The sequence below is a fragment of the Lacerta agilis genome, chromosome 9, assembly GCF_009819535.1.
Source record: "Lacerta agilis isolate rLacAgi1 chromosome 9, rLacAgi1.pri, whole genome shotgun sequence".
NCBI lineage: Eukaryota > Metazoa > Chordata > Lepidosauria > Squamata > Lacertidae > Lacerta > Lacerta agilis.
In genome coordinates this window covers 51,534,547-51,553,032 of record NC_046320.1, presented here as the reverse complement: position 1 = coordinate 51,553,032, position 18,486 = coordinate 51,534,547, and the positions used below count along the sequence as shown (strand labels likewise).

At 43.0% G+C, this 18,486-nt stretch overlaps 1 protein-coding gene across 6 annotated transcripts in view; it reads right to left on the bottom strand.

The window, feature by feature from the left end:
- The window catches only part of LEF1 (lymphoid enhancer binding factor 1), a 104,661-nt gene continuing 86,175 nt past the window's right edge, over positions 1 to 18,486 (bottom strand). For 5 of the 6 annotated variants that reach the window (XM_033160266.1, XM_033160271.1, XM_033160269.1 and 2 more), the window contains 2 exons: positions 14,409 to 14,457; positions 1 to 173 (listed from right to left, as the gene is read on the bottom strand). In XM_033160266.1, the coding sequence (XP_033016157.1) occupies positions 94 to 173; positions 14,409 to 14,457 (129 nt within the window). In that variant the 3' untranslated portion in view covers positions 1 to 93. Of the gene's footprint in view, positions 174 to 13,335; positions 13,377 to 14,408; positions 14,458 to 18,486 lie in introns of all 6 variants that reach the window. The other variant, XM_033160270.1, reaches the window with a different exon arrangement.

Below are 18,486 nucleotides of genomic sequence, written 5' to 3'. Positions count from 1 at the left end.
TTTTTAAGCAGTGACATCGGGGCAAGTGTTGTCGGCATCCTAGACATACTCCTTGATGGTGGTCTGTGCAGATGAAGGACATGCCTGGAGATTTTAACAAGCTTCCATTTCGAGAAGGGGCCCTGATGTCGCTGCCTTTGCTTTGCATGTTGAGAAAGCGTTTCTCTTTCCACCTGCAGGGAACAGAAAGGTGAAAAGTTTTAGGGTATATATTTAAGTATCAAGACACTTTGTTGTTTGTTAGCTTGATTATACTACTTTTTAGCATTTAGAGTAGGGGCATGGAACCTCAGGCTCCCTACCTGACTTCCACATGTCCGGCATCAGAATAGAACACAGCTGTGCACATGTTTATATATGTGTGTGATTGGGATCACACAGTGCTTGGTACTTGTGTGTGTGCGCATATAAAATACACAATTGTGCAGGTAACAAACACATGGATAGTTCCTTTCACACATGACCAGGGATGGGGGCCAACAGGTGTGATTCTGCTATTCCTCCGCATACTCTGCGAATGTAGTTTGAAGGTCGGACTAGGCACACTAACTGAAATACATTATACTGTTTTTTCCATTGTTCACAGTAGTTACAAAACAAGGTCATTGCTAACAATAGCCAACGATTAAGACTAAGCACCCACAGAAGGACTGCAGTCAAAAGCTAGCTTGAAACAACAGGTCCTGCAGACTTTGTGTAACGACAGCAACACAATAATGTCCCAACTGCTATTGGGAAGAGAGGATGCCTTAGCTTTACAGCAGTCACAGTAAAAAGCCTACACTCTGCGCTGTTGCTGTTTGTACAGTACTTCTCGCTTACAGGGCCTCAAGCTATTGTTGTTGCTTTAAAAAACTACAGCCCTAGGGAAAACCTGGAGTGCTTAGGGCTAATTTATCAAGCCAGGTTTATGGATGGCTTGCAGTTTTTCATATTGGCCTCCAATAATGGGTTGATACAGGATATTCCCTTACTACAGGCACCCCCAAACTCTGCGCTCCAGCTGTTTTGGGACTACAATTCCCATTATCCCTGACCACTGGTCCTGTTAGCTAGGGATGATGGGAATTGTAGTCCCAAACCACCTGGAGGGCCGAGTTTGGGGGTGCCTGCTTTACTACTTAGGTATGAGGCATGATGATGTTGCTACATGGTTTATCCAGCTGTTGACTAATGCTACGGTTACATTTTGAGGGGTTGACTCCATTTTTAAAAAAGAAAAAGAAATGTAGTGTTTTCAAATCTGTGTGCTTGGCCGATTAAATTGAACATGAAACGTCACAATTTTAACACACCTTTATCAGAACTTAAGCATGGACACTCAACAAGCAGTACATACGTTCACATGAACACCTGTATTTGTTCTCCAGGTTATTTATGTGCACAGAAGGTTGCACTGACTGCCTTTCCACAGCGGCTAATCATATTTTTTATTTTATTTTGCCCCATCAACATATATGGCACCTGTCTAAAAGTGTGGTCACATGTACGTATGAGCGAGGGAGGAATGAACCAAAAATGAATAAAACTGCTACAGAAACACAAAGACTGTTGTGCAGCGTTTAAGATTACAGTGTACAGTTTCCTTTTTCCTTTACTTGCTCATATGACGTGCACCTGCCAGGACCCTGATTTTACGTTACCATTTGTCGCAGTTAAATCTTCCTGACGTTTTTTAAACAGCAAAGTCAAGTGCTTTCTGGGAAAGTCCTGCTTTCAGTGGAGGTGGTCTGTAACTGACTTAACCTACTTCCCATTTCCTCATAAAACTCTCTTACTCCCCCAAATTAAAAACCAAAAAACTGCCTCAGCTTCCTGTCTCAAAAAACTGCTCCAGAAAACATGGGGATCAAAAGAGCCACGTGACAAGGGCTTTTGGTTTTCCAGGGAGCACAAAGGAGAGAGGCAAAGCAAACAGCAGAGGAACACTGGCAAGAGAGAGAGCGCCACCCTGCTGATCTATATTTACTTTGGGCCTTTTCATCCCAGATTTTCAAAGGTTTGGTCCAGGTTGCTCTTCCTGGGAAGGTTTTCCTCTCAGTCTTACATTAAAACATTGTGTTTCCTGTTGAGGAGCGGCCTTGAGGCGCCAGGCCAGAAGTTCACAGAGCCCGATACAAACACTGCAATTCAGAGTTATTCCCCGTTACCAGCCAGGAATGCACTCCTTGCTGAAGGAAATGAAATGCCCTTCTGTTGAGATGGTTCCCGCTTTTCCTCCTCTTACCAGCAGACCTCCTTTGAAGTGAGGAGGTTAAAATAATGTGCGTGGCCTTGCTCTGGCCGCCTCCTTCACGATAGCGGACCTTTTTAATCGTCATTATTTTCCTTCAAACTGCCACAGTTGCACTTTTTAAACAACCTCCTACCTCTTATTTTCCTGCACCGGACCACCCCTCCCCCAAAGTGGAGGGGTGGTGGTCCTGCAAATACAACAGTTAAAATTTCCCTGGAGGCTACCCAGAGTTCAAGGTTTTCTGCCTCTGATTTTGGTGTGTGTGTGTGTGTCCGTGCTTACACATTTGCCAAGAAATCGTATAGTGAATCAATTCAGTAGCTCTGCTGAAGTCCATGAACTAAAAGGCCTTCCCCTGCTCTAAATACCTATAGCAATAAATATTAATAAACATCCAAACTCCTGCAAGCGTAAGCTACAAAGGGGAAGCGGCTTCCATTCCCTGCCAATAAGTTGATTGGAGCCTTAAAGGAACAGCTATGGTGTTGCCTTACAGATATAAAACAGGTCAAGCCAGGATTCTTTTCAAGAAACCACAGGTATGTGCTACAGAGACTGAAGACTTCCCACATCTAAGGCTTCACTGGAGGGCTGCAGCTGAAGTCTCGCCAAGCCAGGCATGCCCAAGCAAAGTCCAAGCCGCAAGTGAAGTCGGCGCAATCAAAGACGGCAATTACAGCTCCCTGGCTGTGGTTAGGCTTCAAAGCAAAGCGCTGCGAGTCACATTTTAGCATATGTGAAGCCTTGAGCCCGAGCCACAACGAGATCCCCGTATTCTGGGTTATGGTGTAGTGCAGAGAACTGACTGCAGAGAAATGAAGGAAACCGTTCCTCAGAAATAAAAGTTGGGCAGAAAGGGGGAAGAAAACGGTCCACTGTTAAAAGATAACACTGAAATTTTGGCACCGAGAAAGGGTGCATAATTTGAGACCTGCGACATGCAGAGATCAGAGGCTGAAATTTAATTCTCCCCCCCCCCCAAAGTACCCAACAAGGTCTTTCCTTTTTTGCACTGCATTTTTAAAAGGGGTGTGAGAGCGAGCAGAGACACATTTACATAGGAGTACGTTATTTCGTTATTTCAGTTGGATTTGCTCATGAATAAATATGTTTTCAGGCTAACGTTTATGGGTGAGTCGGAGCTTAAAAGGGACAGGAAAGTGAATCAAACCGAAGTTCTGCCATGACAGCAACCTCATGATTAAAACCACAGAGAAATGACAGCTGTTTTACCCCAGAGCTTCTTAGAGGTTGCCCTTCCATTCCCCCATGTGTTTTGTTCCTTTCTACAACACTTTATAGTTAAGCTCTATAGTCCACTTGGTTGCATCCTAAACAAACTTCCTATTGGCATTCCTTAACTGGTCCAGTGATCAGTGCCCACACTTTTAAATATCTGAGAAAAGCTACATTCCATAATCCCAATCTAAGCAACATCTGACCATCGCCTTCCAACATTTCATCATTTGTCATGCATTCCTAAGTCATAATCATTTTTATTGCACCCCTCTGAGTTCAGTTATCAGTTCCATTCCACAGTTCTTAAACCCTGTTGATCTAAACACAAGCTCACTAATTTAATAGGGTGCAATGTCATTGAATCACTAACTCCCTTGTGTCATTCTGTCAGGGCTGCAAGTTTTATAAATCGGTAGATTGACCAACTAAACTTCTGGCTATTTAATCTGATATTAATCAGTTTGGAATGCAATTTAAGGATACACTGGTATCAAATCAAGGCTTCAGAAGGGGGGAAGACTATAAATCTAAGGCAGGCAGATGCCATTTCCTGTTGATGGTAATCTAGGGCAGCCAACCAATTAAATTTGATAATTAAACTGTATATTAATATAACCTCAATACAGGTGCTAATCTTTTAATATTTTCAACATGGGCTTCAATCAGTTTCAATAAATGATTGCAAATAAACCGGTTCAAAAATTAATTAGACTTTGAAAAATGGGAAAGTTTCACTTTAAGGTTTTACCTTATGCATGACTCTCCTAACGATACATATCCATCTATCCACTTTCCGCTATATTTCTAGAGCACCCAGGGCAGCTCACATCTAAAAACTATCATATGAAAAATGTTAAACCAGCTATACTATAGTCGTCGTGCTATATAAGAGCAATCTAATAAGGGAAATAACACAAAATCAGCCCGCTAAGTTAAGGTCCCCGAACACCATTACCAAGAGGGCAGGGATATCTTGGGGCAGGGAGTTCCACATCCTCTTGGGTGTCCTAACCAGCTGCAACTCTGATGGCAGCAGGATGTAATGGGGAGTTTCCATTGATGAGCTGAGAAAGCAAGGCCACATTGGAGGAGGCAGCCTTTCAGGTAACCTGGATCCAAGCAATTTAGGGTTTAAAGGTAATTGCCAATACTTCTGAGTTTAGCTGAAAACAGACTAGAAGCTAGTGAATCTGGCACAACAATGGAGTCTTATGCTCTAAAGAAATGACTCTGGTCACACAACTAGCTGAACCATTTTGTACCAGCTGTAGTTTCCAAATACTTTTTAAAGGCAATCTTACACAGAGAGTGCTACAGTAGTATAAACTGGATGGAACCAAATCATGCACAACTGTGGCCTGGTCTGCCTTATCCAGGAACAGGTGTAGTTAGTACACCAGTCAAAGGCGGTCAAAGTCAGCGCCTGAAAATCCAGGAGCAAAATGGGAGGTAGAAGCACTCCAAAACTGAACAACTGATGTCGCTACACCATGTACTTCTTGTCTAGGTTAAGTTTCAGTTTCTTAGCCCACATCCAGTCTTTCACTGACTTCAAATACCCAATCATGACCTTTGCAGGCATGATGGAGAGTATTGGTGTCTGCATACCGATGACACCATACCCCAAATTGCCAGATTAACATTGTCCATACCCCATATTGTCCAGTGGCTTTGTGCATATTTTAAATGGTTTGGAGGGGCAGGGGAGAGAGAGTCAGAACCTTGCAGGACACATAAGCTAAAGTCCTGGCTGTCAAAAGCATAATTCCACCAGCACAACCTTCTAATACCTAGAAGCTGAAAGAGGAGGAGGCTAGGACAGAGGATGAAGAAATCTGAGTGGAGGGAAGCCCTTTCCCCATCATTTGGGCCCCTTGGAAAACTCAGCAAACCTGCTGCACCTGGCACTGGGTGTGGAGAGTGCAGCTGAATGGGACACAGCCATGGGCAGCCTGAGGAAGTACCATCCACCTTGGACCTGCCCATAAAAATCAAGGAACTCTTCTTCTTGTGTGATTTTGTGGGTGAGCTGAGTGCCTTCTTGGACCCTGGGTGTGAACCTGGAGGCTGAGAGGGAGGGTGTGTCAGATATTGTCAGATATTGATTTGTGTGTCAAACCTTGGTTTTCGAATATCTCTGCTGCCAAATGTTTCGGAAGCTGAACGCCAAAAACCCGAAAGTGAATCCTTCCATTTTCGAACGTGCCTCGGAAGTCGAACGGCTTCCATGGTGCATTTCTCTATTTTTCTTAATGGAACTTGCTGACAGCCCTTTGATCCTCGGTTTTTGATTGCATTCTGAGGGTCCTGTGTGTGTGTGTGTGTGTGTGTGTGTGTGTGTGTGTAAAACTTTGTATTAGTGTAACATTTTTATAACTTTACTTTTGTAATATTTTGTTCAAGTTGTCTGTTGTTGCTCCTTTTTTGTATACCACTTATAGATATTTCAAATATATTAAGCAGTAAAGAAAAATTTAAAAATCAGATAATCAAATCTACCCTATAGAAATTATTGGAGCCACACTGTGAAACACTACTCTCCCAAATTCCATCCCCACCTCTATTCATATGAAGCCATTGTAAATGGAGTTTTAGATTATGCAATTATTTTGAAAGTGTACATATTTGGCCCTAAATCTGCAAGGCAGTCATAGACTGAGCTGAGGTGGAAAGATACTGCCTAAGATCTGGAAATTTAGCTTAAATGTAATTTCCAACAGACAGTCTTTGAAGGGGCTGTGAAACATGATATTCCCATGGAAGTCAGTCTGAACGGGTCTATTTACATGGGCTCTGACCACAGTTATTTCCGGGTCGGAGATAAAAGTAATGTGATCATGATGACATTATAGGCGACTGAGCCAGAAATAGCCTAGAGTTCATCTGTCCTGTTAAACTGAGGTCTGGACAACTGGAAAGCAACTGGGTTCATACAGCTCTCATAGTAATAGCAGGTGCTGCAAAAGCCATTTTTTATCTGAGACCCAACAATTCTTCATCCATCTGCACTGTCAGAGAGGAACATCCAGATTCAGCACTAACCATGGATACTACAGTTCCTTTGTCTTTTCTGGACATTTGTGCCACAAGATGGGTTAGAGAAAACCACAGTCGGCTATAAGCCATAATAGCAAAAGAGAGCCTTCATGTCCATAGTGCTGCATTTCCCAGCCTGGTGGTCCTTCAAATGTTTTCTATTCCAGTTCCCATTCCTAGCCAGCACCTTTTCTAGCCAGCCTGGCCTGTGGTTCAGGGATGGTGAGAGTGGAGTTGTAGTCTTAACAATTTTTGCTGGCTCCAGACTGGGGAAAGCTAACACAATAGTTTTTGCTACTGTACCAGGTACCACACTCAAGAGTTCAACAACAATGGAGGGTTGTTGCCCTATGCAAAGAATCAGGAACTTGTCTTCCAGATATTGTTGGATTACAGCTCACTGTAAACTATGCTGGCTGAGGTTGATGAGGGCTGGAGAACAACAATTGGAGAGCCACATGTTCTTCATTCACCCCTGCCTTATGCCATCCTTGTGAGCCTCCCAGATGCATTCGATTGGGCACACACGACTGACTAGATTAGCCTTTTACTTGGCCAAGTGAAGCTGTTCTGGGATGACAGTGTGAAATACACGTGTTCGCAACAGCAACACTTAACTGGGAAAGAAGCAAGTCCAATTAAGTGTTTCATTCTCCCTCTCTCCCACCAGGTGTCACCCTGTTATACACAAAACAAGAAGACTGAAGTTGTTACCTCTCTGCAGTCTTAACAGTTTAACAGTGAAGGCTGGACTGTACATCTGGTGTGCCTTTGCTCTACCCAGTGGGAGTTTCATAGAAAGCATTTGGTGCTACATCTTACTGAGTTGGCGACGTCATCATATTATACACTAAACAGTTATCAACAAATAGACTTGCACACTAGTTCATGCCCAACAGTTGAGCTAACAGCTGCAGAATTTTAATTTACTAATTTTAGGTGTCACCAAACCTCAATCAATTAATCAATCTATCTTACCACAATTGCAGATCAGCCACAAGGTTACAGTCTAAACCTGGATTTTGTACAATTAACTGAAAATTACAAATATTTTTTACTTCCAACAGTTACAGACGTAATCTTCCCTGTCACTTCCCCTGACACATAATGGCTGATTTTCAAAGCTTGTTCTACGGATATACAATTATTCTGGGGCCGCCAATTTCTTGGATGACTCAGAGCAAGATCCCCTTCTCACTCTTCGCATGTTAGCACTTTAAAGAAGGTTGCCATACAGTGAAATTTTGATGAATTGGTTTTGCACAACTATTCCCTCACTTAAATGCATCCTCCAATTTATCATAACGGGGCTGATGATTCCAGCTTCTTGCCACTAGAGAGTGCTTTTCAATCAAACGTATTAGCCATAGAAGGTCAGCCACAATGTGTTTAAATTTCACTTTGTGTGAGAAAAAGTAATATGCAATCTGGGCCTAAATCAAAGTACAACATGGTATTATCTTCAAAATGGTCTTGATGGGAGGCTTTGCTCAGTACTGTACTCTTAGCTGGCTGGCTGGGCTTGTTCTCTCTGGCAGACTAATTTTCCCTAATTAGACAAATGGGCTTGGTCTCCTCTTTGCAACGGCTTAGGAAAAATCACAGCCACACAGCAGGGGCAGGGAGACACTTTCAGCCAATAAAGATCGCTGTTTCTGTTAAGAGCAGCTAGCAAGTAGCAGGTCGAAGAAGAAGAGGGGTGTGTGGCCACTGGGAAAACGTAAAGGAAGGAGAGCAAAGCGCTTGCATTTCTTTGTTAAGAGAGTATTATATGAACCTGCCAAATAGGTCTTTACATAGATACACTATTTTGGCTTGAATTTTTTTCTGTTTGCCTTACTTTACCAGAACAGTAATAATAAACAATGTCACTGAGGGCATCGTACATGGGGATGAGAACAAATATAAAATCATTAATGAAGTTACAGGTAGGTAGCCGTGTTGGTCTGCCGTAGTCAAAACAAAATTTAAAAATTCCTTCCAGTCGCACCTTAGAGACCAACCTAGTTTGTTATTGGTATGAGCTTTCATGTGCATGCACACTTCTTCAAGTGTAGCTGAAGTGTTAATTCTGCTGTGAATTCACATGTGGAAAGAGACAGGAAAGGGAGGAGACGTCATAGACAACAGCCAATAGGTGGCCATCAAGGCACCTGCACAAGTACGAAGTGGAATTGTGATATATAATACCTGGTAAGGAAGAGCCGTGTTTTCTAGGTAAAGATACAGCACACCCAGTTCTGGAAAAATACAACAGCCTCCTAGAGAACTTGTCAGGACTGATTTCCCCCCCTTACGCATAGTTGAAATCCATACTTACAAAGAAAGCCACTGCTGATAAGTATTAGGAAATGCAAACAGGACCAAAAAAAGGCATAATCTAAAAGGGGAATGCAAGATGAATATGATCATTCAATTTTTACCTATTAGGCTACTTCTTTTTATTTCAATAAAAGTAACACACACACACACACACACACACATTTCAGGGTTTAGGGGAGCTATGTGTGTTGCGGCAAGACATTATGAGCTGCACAACTGAAGGTATGGCTCGCCAGACATGTTTAAATATTCTCACCATTTAGCACAATACTATGGGCTTTTTCATTTTCTATTATATATACTTAGACATTTCAAAGCAATAGTTATCAGCAGGGAAATACACAAACCGTATAATTTCTCCATTACTCTATGTTGCCTCTGGATAACTTAGTATATAGTCTCATATCAGCTGGATAAATTTTGCTTAGCAGTTAAGTTTTTCCTCTAAAGAACTAGGGATATGGGATAAATTTGGTTCAGTCCACAGTTTGAAGCAAACCTCCTTGGTTCACACCTCCTGGGCCAGTGTTCAAATCAGAACATGGAAATGCAGATTAGATTGCATTTCTTAAAAAATAATAATCCATGGCATAGTTCAATCATGGGGACACCTAAAATGTTCTGTCATTTTCAAGATGCTTGAAGTAGTCAGAGGGCACCATGATTACTGCACTCACTGAAAATATTGTCTAAAAATCCAGGTGTTTTATGATATCAACCTCTATCCTGCCCTCCTCAGCAGGCTGCAATCCTATACATAAATGGTGCAAATAAGCCCTATAGGACACAGTGAGATTTACTTCTGAGTAAACATGCATAGGATTGTGCTGCTAGTCTCAATTGCAGTCATCAGTTTTTGTTTAGTTGTTTAGTCGTGTCCGACTCTTCGTGACCCCATGGACCAGAGCACACCAGGCACTCCTGTCTTCCACTGCCTCCTGCAGTTTGGTCAGACTCATGTTGGTAGCTTCGAGAACACTATCCAACCATCTCAACTTCTGTCGTCCCCTTCTCCTTGTGCCCTCCATCTTTCCCAACATCAGGGACTTTTCCAGAGAGTCTTCTCTTCTCATGATGTGGCCAAAGTATTGGAGCCTCAGCTTCAGGATCTGTCCTTCCAGTGAGTACTCAGGGCTGATTTCCTTCAGAATGGATAGGTTTGATCTTCTTGCAGTCCATGGAACTCTCAAGAGTCTCCTCCAGCACCATAATTCAAAAGCATCAATTCTTCGGCGATCCGCCTTCTTTATGGTCCAGCTCTCACTTCCATACATTACTACTGGGAAAACCATAGCTTTAACTATACGGACCTTATTTCTGAGTAAACATGCATAGGATTGTGCTGCTAGTCTCAATTGAAGTCATCAGTTTAAGAGGTGCCAAATACTTTAGCCTTTCCTTATCGGAAAGAGATTCAAGCCATGATCATTTTGGTTGACTTTTTCTTCACCATTCCCAACTCTACAATAGGGATTTCCTCAGTCACTAAGGTCAGGTAAGCCCCCTCCCTGTGGTGTCACACGTCCACTTAGCAGCCAATCAGAGTAGGGCCTTTACTAGCACCTACCATGTTAAACAGCCTTCAGAAATTAAGGTATGCAGAAACTATTTTGTGTTTTTGGCACATGCTGGAAACCTTTCTGTTTACGCAAGACTGACTACTTGTACTGGATTCTCTTGAATTCTGTGGGCACTGCATTTCTCTTGTTTTCACAATGCAAATGTTTTTAAATAAATGAAAATAAAACACTACCCTTTTTTGAGACAAGGTCAGCAGAACTGTACATAGTGTTAAAAATGTGGCCACACCATAGAACTGGATAAAGAAAAAACTGGCAGTCTTATTTTCATTCTCCCTCCTAATATTTATTTATATTTATATTTATATTTGTAACTAATAATTTAAAGTCATAATAGTGACTATAGGTCATAAAAAAACACAAAAAAACACACCACCAACAGCTTAATAAAACTCCAATGACTAAAGTATATCGCATTATGCAAAAGCTGGACTTGGCAGGCAAGTGTGAAACCACCCTGAGAAATTATTAAGTAATGGCCATGTTATAGGCTTCCCCCCATAATAAGTCACATTCAGCCGTGTGTCTTGGATGCTTTTATCATCTGCATTTGTTTTGCTGGAAGCCCATTTCCTATGACGGGTACTTCTTGGTCCTGTTCTCTGCTTAGGGCAACATATAGCAGCAGCTGTGTGTACATAGTGCCAAAACAACAACAACCCCAAATTCTATCAATAGGATTATGCATATATCTACTTTTTTGCACAAGAGATTTGGGTATTTAGAGGAGTGTGGGTTAAGAAGAAGGACAGCACTAGGAAATGAAGGAAAGGGTAAGGAGAGTTGTGTTGGCAGCCCAACAAGGTCAGGAAGACAAGAGAAAGGAGCTCATAGGAGCTATCCAGGATATTTAATGCTTTTCTTCCTGAGCACTGGATGCTTTCGGCTAGAGTCTCATTTGGTTCCTAAACTCATAACGCTTCTTAGATGATCAATTTATAGCACACAAAAAATGAGCAGTGGTTCGGTCATCTGTTGTATTGAATCCTCAGAGGAGCCTGTCTATTTAAGGATATCTCATTTCCCCAAAAGCAATAGCTTGGTGGGAAAATGTGATGTTCCCAGTATTCAAGAGAACTGATCCAGACTACATGCCTTCAACTTGAAAGAGACATGAGACTTTTATTCATTCATTCATTCCGTCACTCACTCCAACCTCATGTTTTGCGATTTCTATGCATGGAATTGGTGTGACTATGTTCTATATTATAGGGATGTGGGTGGCGCTGTGGTCTAAACTACAGAGCCTAGGGCTTGCCGATCAGAAGGTCGGCGGTTAGAATCCCCGTGATGGGGTGAGCTCCCGTTGCTTGGTCCCTGCTCCTGCCAACCTAGCATAGCTGTCAACCCCCCCCCCCCCGCTGTTTCCCACTGCTATATACTAGCTGTCAACCCTCCCTGCTGTTTTCCAATGCTATAATAAGGGAATTTCCCGCAAAAAGGGAAAGGTTGACAGCTATGAACCTAGCAGTTCAAAAGCACAAAGTGCAAGTAGATAAATAGGTACTGCTCCAACGGGAAGGTAAACGGCGTTTCCGTGCGCTGCTCTGGTTCACCAGAAGCAGCTTAGTCATGCTCGCCACATGACCCAGAAGCTGTACGCCAGCTCCCTCAGGCAATAAAGCGAGATGAGCGCCGCAACCCCAGAGTCGTCCGCGACTGGACCTAACCGTCAGGTGTACCTTTACCTTTACTTATGTTCTATATTATCCAAGCTTTCAGTGAAAAATGTGAGATGAACTGCTGGAGGATAATTAAGTTCCAAATCCACCACAGAAAAAGTAGAGAAAGGATCACTTGGATTTTTAAGAAAATGAAACAAAACAAAACCTCCAAAACTGCTTAAGGACAGGCTACAATTTCCGTCATCATTACATTTCCTATCATAAAATTAGTCTGAGCAGCAGACAGATATAAAGCATCCATTTGCAAATGAGCCAGCAGAGGGCTTTCTAGAGGTAGGCAAAGAAACAAAATTTGTGTGATGTTATTGAACCCTTAACACCATATCCCAAACTCAATGGCATTGAAGCTAATTTATATCTAGATTTCTGCAAACACACAATGCAACACAATAGCTCATTTGCTAGTAAACTAAGCAGTAGAAAAGCCTATCATTCAGGTTTAAAATCATGGCAATGTGAAACTTAACCTTTGCACTTTTAGCAGACATTTAAGTTACATAACCATTACTGGCATTAATTTCAATATCTACCTTAATCATTGCAGCTTTAATCCCTTTGTAAGTACTGCGGTATTTACCACACCCAACATTTAACACATGCAGTTATAGGAAAAAGGAGTCAAAAGAGATTAAATAAAGATCCACTTCCTTATAGCATTCGTAACTATGACATTCAAACAAAATTAGAGCATTAGAATGTCAAACCAGTGCTCCCTTCTGCTGCCCAGCCTGTTATATACTTGTAACTGATTATAGCAAATTAATTTGGGTGCTTAGAAACCATTCTAACTCACTTCTAATGAGGATTTGTGCAGTGCACTGCCATCCAAAATGGTAATGCAGGGATGGGGAACCTGTAGGTCGCCATAAGATGCTGGACTCCAACTCCCATGACCCCTACTAGCTGGGGCTGATGGGAGTCAGAGTCCAACAACATCTGGAGGGCCATAAGCTCCCAATCCCTGACTTTGTAAAATCATTTTTGTGCCCTACAGGCAGACTTGCAGCTAGTCAGTGAGGTATGCTCAGTTTGGTTCATGCAAGTTAAATAATAAAAAGAGTTGGGGCTAAAATACACAGCCGGTATAAAAACCATCAATTGTGAGAGCATTCATTTGAGGAGGAAAGCACTTTAAAAAGCCATGTGCTATATAGTTCAAGAGTCAAAGTGAGAGAGACAATTTTTTAAAATAATAATAATAATAAATTTAGCAGAAAGGCTTTAGAAATATTCTTACCATGCTTCAGATGTAGGCAGCTGTCATTCGTGGGGCTGCACCTGTAGAAGATTGTTGCTTTTAAACAAATTTCCATTGAAGAATTTTATTTTTTTTGCACACCCCAAATAAAAGGTATTTTACTAGAATATTGATTGCCGATTGATTTCCTCTGCCTTTCATGGTTCTTATACCAGCCATTTTGTTTTATTTAATATACAAAAAAGTGAAAGGACCTCACTGATGCTTTGAGCCAACCTACCAGGCAGCAGTAAAGACCAGTTGCTCCTGTCTTTTTTAAAAAATTAATTACATTTGAGAACTATAGGAGAATATATGAAACACTGCAGCATCCCCATACCAAATCAGTCAACCAGTTATCTTCGCAGTGAGAGAATGTGTAGACCCGAGATCCCTGTTGCTGCTTGTTCCCCCGCCCCCCATACTTCTGGAGGTCAGTAGAGTCAGTAGGGACGATGATTCAACCAGTAGTGGCTCCCAGCTGCTGCTTGTTGAAGCTAGACCAGGATGCAGAGTGGAATCAAAGGAAACAGCCCTCCGCTGCTTCCTTTTTAAAACGTCCATGCCTGTATGTGTAGGGGTAGTGGTGGCAATTCTGCAGCTACTGCAAACAATCTTCAGCTGCCATGAGCTTGTACAAAGAAGTAGCAAAGGTTGGATTGTCCTACAAATGGTGCTTCTTCTGTCTGTGCAGACCTCTGGCAAAGAGCACTTGGAAAGTATTATAAACTGCACTTGCAGGTGTTATCAGTTATCTCCAGACTTTCTGCCTGTACTGACCTCCAAGAAAAGGGAAGGCCACACTTCCCTTCCAAATGTAGAAACACAGTACAGAGCTGGATTCCATACATTCCCTCAAAATGAGAGTAAGTCTGCAGTTTGACACCCCACTGAGTGTAGAAGGAAAAGGCAATAAAGACAGCAGTAGTATCCAACAGAATATGTACTATTCAATATAGCAGTGTTTGTGCAAATAATTCTATATATAGAACCAGAAATAAGCATGAAAGGAAGTGCTGAATTTTTAAAATAGCACACACATTTAACATGAAGCTCTACCTCATAAAGCATACCTGCAGTAGACTCTTGTAGCTTTTCTCTCTTCCTCTTCTTTTTCTTTCCCTGTATCAGGCAAGAAAAGGGGGGGGGGATGACGACAATGACACTTTTTACAATCATATAATCACCTTCCTTCAAAATACTTAACATTTGTGAAAGGGTGATAGCACATCAAATGCCATTTCTGATTACAGAGGTAACTCAGGTTACATACGCTTCAGGTTACATACTCCGCTAACCCAGAAATAACGCTTCAGGTTAGGAACTTTGCTTCAGGATAAGAACAGAAATCGTGCTCTGGCGGCGCAGCGGCAGCGGGAGGCCCCATTAGCTGAAGTGGTGCTTCAGGTTAAGAACAGTTTCAGGTTAAGAACGGACCTCCAGAACGAATTAAGTTCTTAACCCGAGGTACCACTGTATCTCCATGTTATTTTTAACTATTATATTCATTTGGGGTTTTCCAGCCATAGCAAATTCAATATCTTCATATTTATGTGATCCCCCAAGGTTTATTCTTCTGACAATTTTGCCTATATTCAGGTACAAAGAACTGAAGTTCCTTAGGAGTTTCAGTGTAGTGTAAAAAAGATCCTTCTCAAAACCGAGCTCTGGGCTCTGCAAAGTGGCTTAAACTTTACTCAGTTGTTTAAGTGTGAAGAGTACTTCTTCTAGTAGAAGTCATTTCAAATAATAAAATATCCTAGGTGACTATACCTGCAGGAATCAGACACATTGAAACTTGTTTCAGAAAAAGGCTGCCGGACCCCAATTACATATATTACAATGAGTAATAGACTAAAACAACATTTGAAGCCATGATTCAAGTTGTAGACCTGTATTTGTAAGCCAAAAGCTCTATATAACTGTAATAAGGAGTGGTAACTTGAAATGATGCATTTCTGCAACAAACAGTAACATATAAATCTGTCTGTCGGAATACGTTTCACGGATCCGCCATGGATTCATATTTATTTGGTTATTTTATAAGTTTTTCGAGGTCTACTTTTGGTATAATTGCGCGTAAAAGCGAAAGTGAAAGCATGAATGAATAGTGTGGTTCACTTATGAGATTAATCCGCCTTTATTTTGTAGATCCGGTCATGTTCAAAGTTGTTAATGAGCGTTAAACTTGCTTCCCGCCTTTTTGGAGGGCAGCAACAGTGATTTTATTGGTTAAAGTACTAATGATGATGTCACGTTTGTTCCCTAATAAAAGGCAGAGGCACCCCGCTTAGGCAGGAGAAGTTCGTTTATGTCTTTTAGTTGGGTTTTAGTTGAAGTCAAGTTTAGTTTAAGGGGCTAGGAGCGGGCTGGACGGGTTGGATGGGTTTTTCTTTAGTTAGAGTTAGATCGCGGAAGATCATTCGGTTTTAGTTTTAGTTAGGTTCTTTTAGGTTAGCCTAGGGTTAGGCCCGCGGAAGATATTTCGGTTTTAGTTTATTTAGTTAGCCTCGCGGAAGATCGGGCGCGCAGGGTCTTTAAGCTTAGGAGAACTTAGCTTAGGGGACGAGCCTACGCGGGTTCTGCCGAAGCCACTAAAGATACAACCGGTGTCTGTCTTCCTTTGGGGTTAAAGGGGGGAGTAAAGTAAAATTTTTAATTTCTTTAATTGGGTCCGCCTATTCAGAGTCAGGGTATATATTTTATTTCACGAGGCAACTTTTCTTTTAAGAAGGCAACTAGGAACTCACACACCATCAGAGTCTTCAATTGGCTTACTCATTATCCTTCAGACTGTGAGGCTTGGCCGGCGACCGTGCTCAAAAGCACGCGGAACGCTGGCCGCTTTCCCCACAACTGGTACCTCGTGCATAACCAGTCCAAGGCCGTGTACGAGGAGCTCCAGCACCCATACCCCGACAAGTGGTGCCCTCTCTGAGGCAAAGCGTAGTCAAAAATCGCTTCCACGAAGACTCCGGTTGAAGGCAACATATCGGAAGTGGCTCGGAAACAGACATTGAGTGGTGAGGTATAACGGCCCGGTTTATCCAGGATTTCGCTGCAGTAGCGCGAATCCACCGCTTGCCCAAAGTACTGTAAATAGAAATTGCGCGCGTGTATTTTTGCCCCAAGGGGTCCCCGGGTACAGCGGCAAGGAGTTTAGTGTAAGCCTACGGGCAGAATAAGGTCTTCCCTAAAGCCTACGGGTGGGAAGGGTCTGGCAAAAGCCTACGGGTGCCAGGGTCTGGCAAAAGCCTACGGGTGCCAGGGTTTTCGGTCAAAGCCTACGGGTAGGGCCGGTGTCTCCCGAAAAGCCTACGGGTGGGAGGGAAAGGTTTTCTGGCAAAAGCCTACGGGTGCCAGGTTTTTCGGTCAAAGCCTACGGGTAGGGCCGGTAGCCCCTAGTAGAAGCCCACGGGTGGGGGCGGAGGTTTTCTGGCTAAAGCCTACGGGTGCCAGGTTTTTCGGTTAAAGCCTACGGGTAGAACCGGTGTCCCCTAGTAGAAGCCTACGGGTGGGGGAGGAAAAGTTTTGGAAAAGTGTTAAAAAATGGGCTCCTCACTCTCAACTGCTCAAGTAAAATTTTGTGAAGATTTATTGTACCTTTTGAAAAGAAATGGTCACCCTGTCTCTGAATCAGAAGTAGAGCTTTTAGTTAAAACTATTGGGGAAATTTGTCCCTGGGTCCCTAAAGAAGGAACGAAAGATTTAGCCTCATGGGAAAGGATCGGGTTAGAATTTATGGCCAACCCGAAAATCGGAATTCCTGTACAATTAGTATGGAGCAAAGTAAGAAACTGCTTTCAACAAATCGCTCCAAGAAATGTTTTGCTTAATGGAACAGTGAATTTAGGAAATACTGCTTTTAATAGTGCCCCTGTGCTGCCGCTTGCGGTTGTGCCATTTTCGGCCCCCTCGCAGCAGCCAGTTCAGGCCCCGTTGTCGTACACGCACTCGCCCTTGTCCAATTTGTCGTTGCCAGATTCATTGCCGCCTGTGCCGGTGCAGCAGACGCCGTCGGCCTTTCAAGCCCCGCCGCGGACTGCCCCACCGCCAATCGCTCAGCAGTCATCGCAGGCCTTTTACCAGCCAGCGATTTCAAGTCAGCAGCAGCCGCGGACCTCGCTCCAAGCAACGGTCCCGCTTCCTCCATCGCAAGCCGCGCTTTTGCCAGCGATCCAGCAGCAGCAGCAGCAAGCAGCCTTTTTGCCAGCAAACCCTGCTGCCCTGCAGGCCGCGCTCAAGCCAGCAGCTCCAGTTTTGCAGCAAGCTGATTTCCAATCAACAGCAATCCAAGCTTCAATGCAAGCAGCACAACAGCAATTTACCAACCCTTCAGCACCTCCAATGCCAATGCAGATTCCAAGACAAGAGCAAAGCCAAACAATGATGATCCAGATGCCAGGACTTGCAGTACAGAGCCAACAACCTTATGCTCCAACTCCAAGTCAGCCATCTTGTCTTCATCCAACTTCAAGTCAGCCATCTTGTCTTCATAGTCAGCCATCTTCAAGGCATCCAGATGTCAAAGACTCTTTAGCGCCATCTAGTGGCTCATCATTTGGAAAGCATCAAGAAGATTTAAACTCACTGATGCCACCTGCAGACCCTACAGCAATGCAACCCATTTGCAGAACTCAAGCTTTAGAAGCAGCCTTGGGACAAATAGACTTTAGTGCTGATCCAATGCACATCTTTCCAGTGATTCGTGCTAATGGAGGACAACCTGCAAGATATCAAGCCATCCCTTTTGAAACACTACGTGAACTGCGAAAAGCCATACGCGAAAATGGACTTCAAGCTCCTTATACTAGAAGTTTACTTGAAGGACTGTCCACTAGTAGACTTCTGCCATCTGATTGGAAGTTGATTCTTCGCACCTTCCTGTCACCTACAGATGCTCTTCTGTGCCTGCAAGAGTGGAAGGAAGTAGCAGCCAGACGTGCAACGCCACTTGCCACAGAAGATATGCTCACAGGATCAGGACATTACTCCAATCTCAATCAACAGCTAGCCATACCTGATGCCGCACTCGTCACCATAGCAGATATTGTAGTCAAAGCTTGGCGCAGACTACCCAATCGCACAGATGCTAGCTCAGTATCAGGATTCGCTGCAGTTAGGCAAGGTCCAAAGGAGCCTTATGGGGAC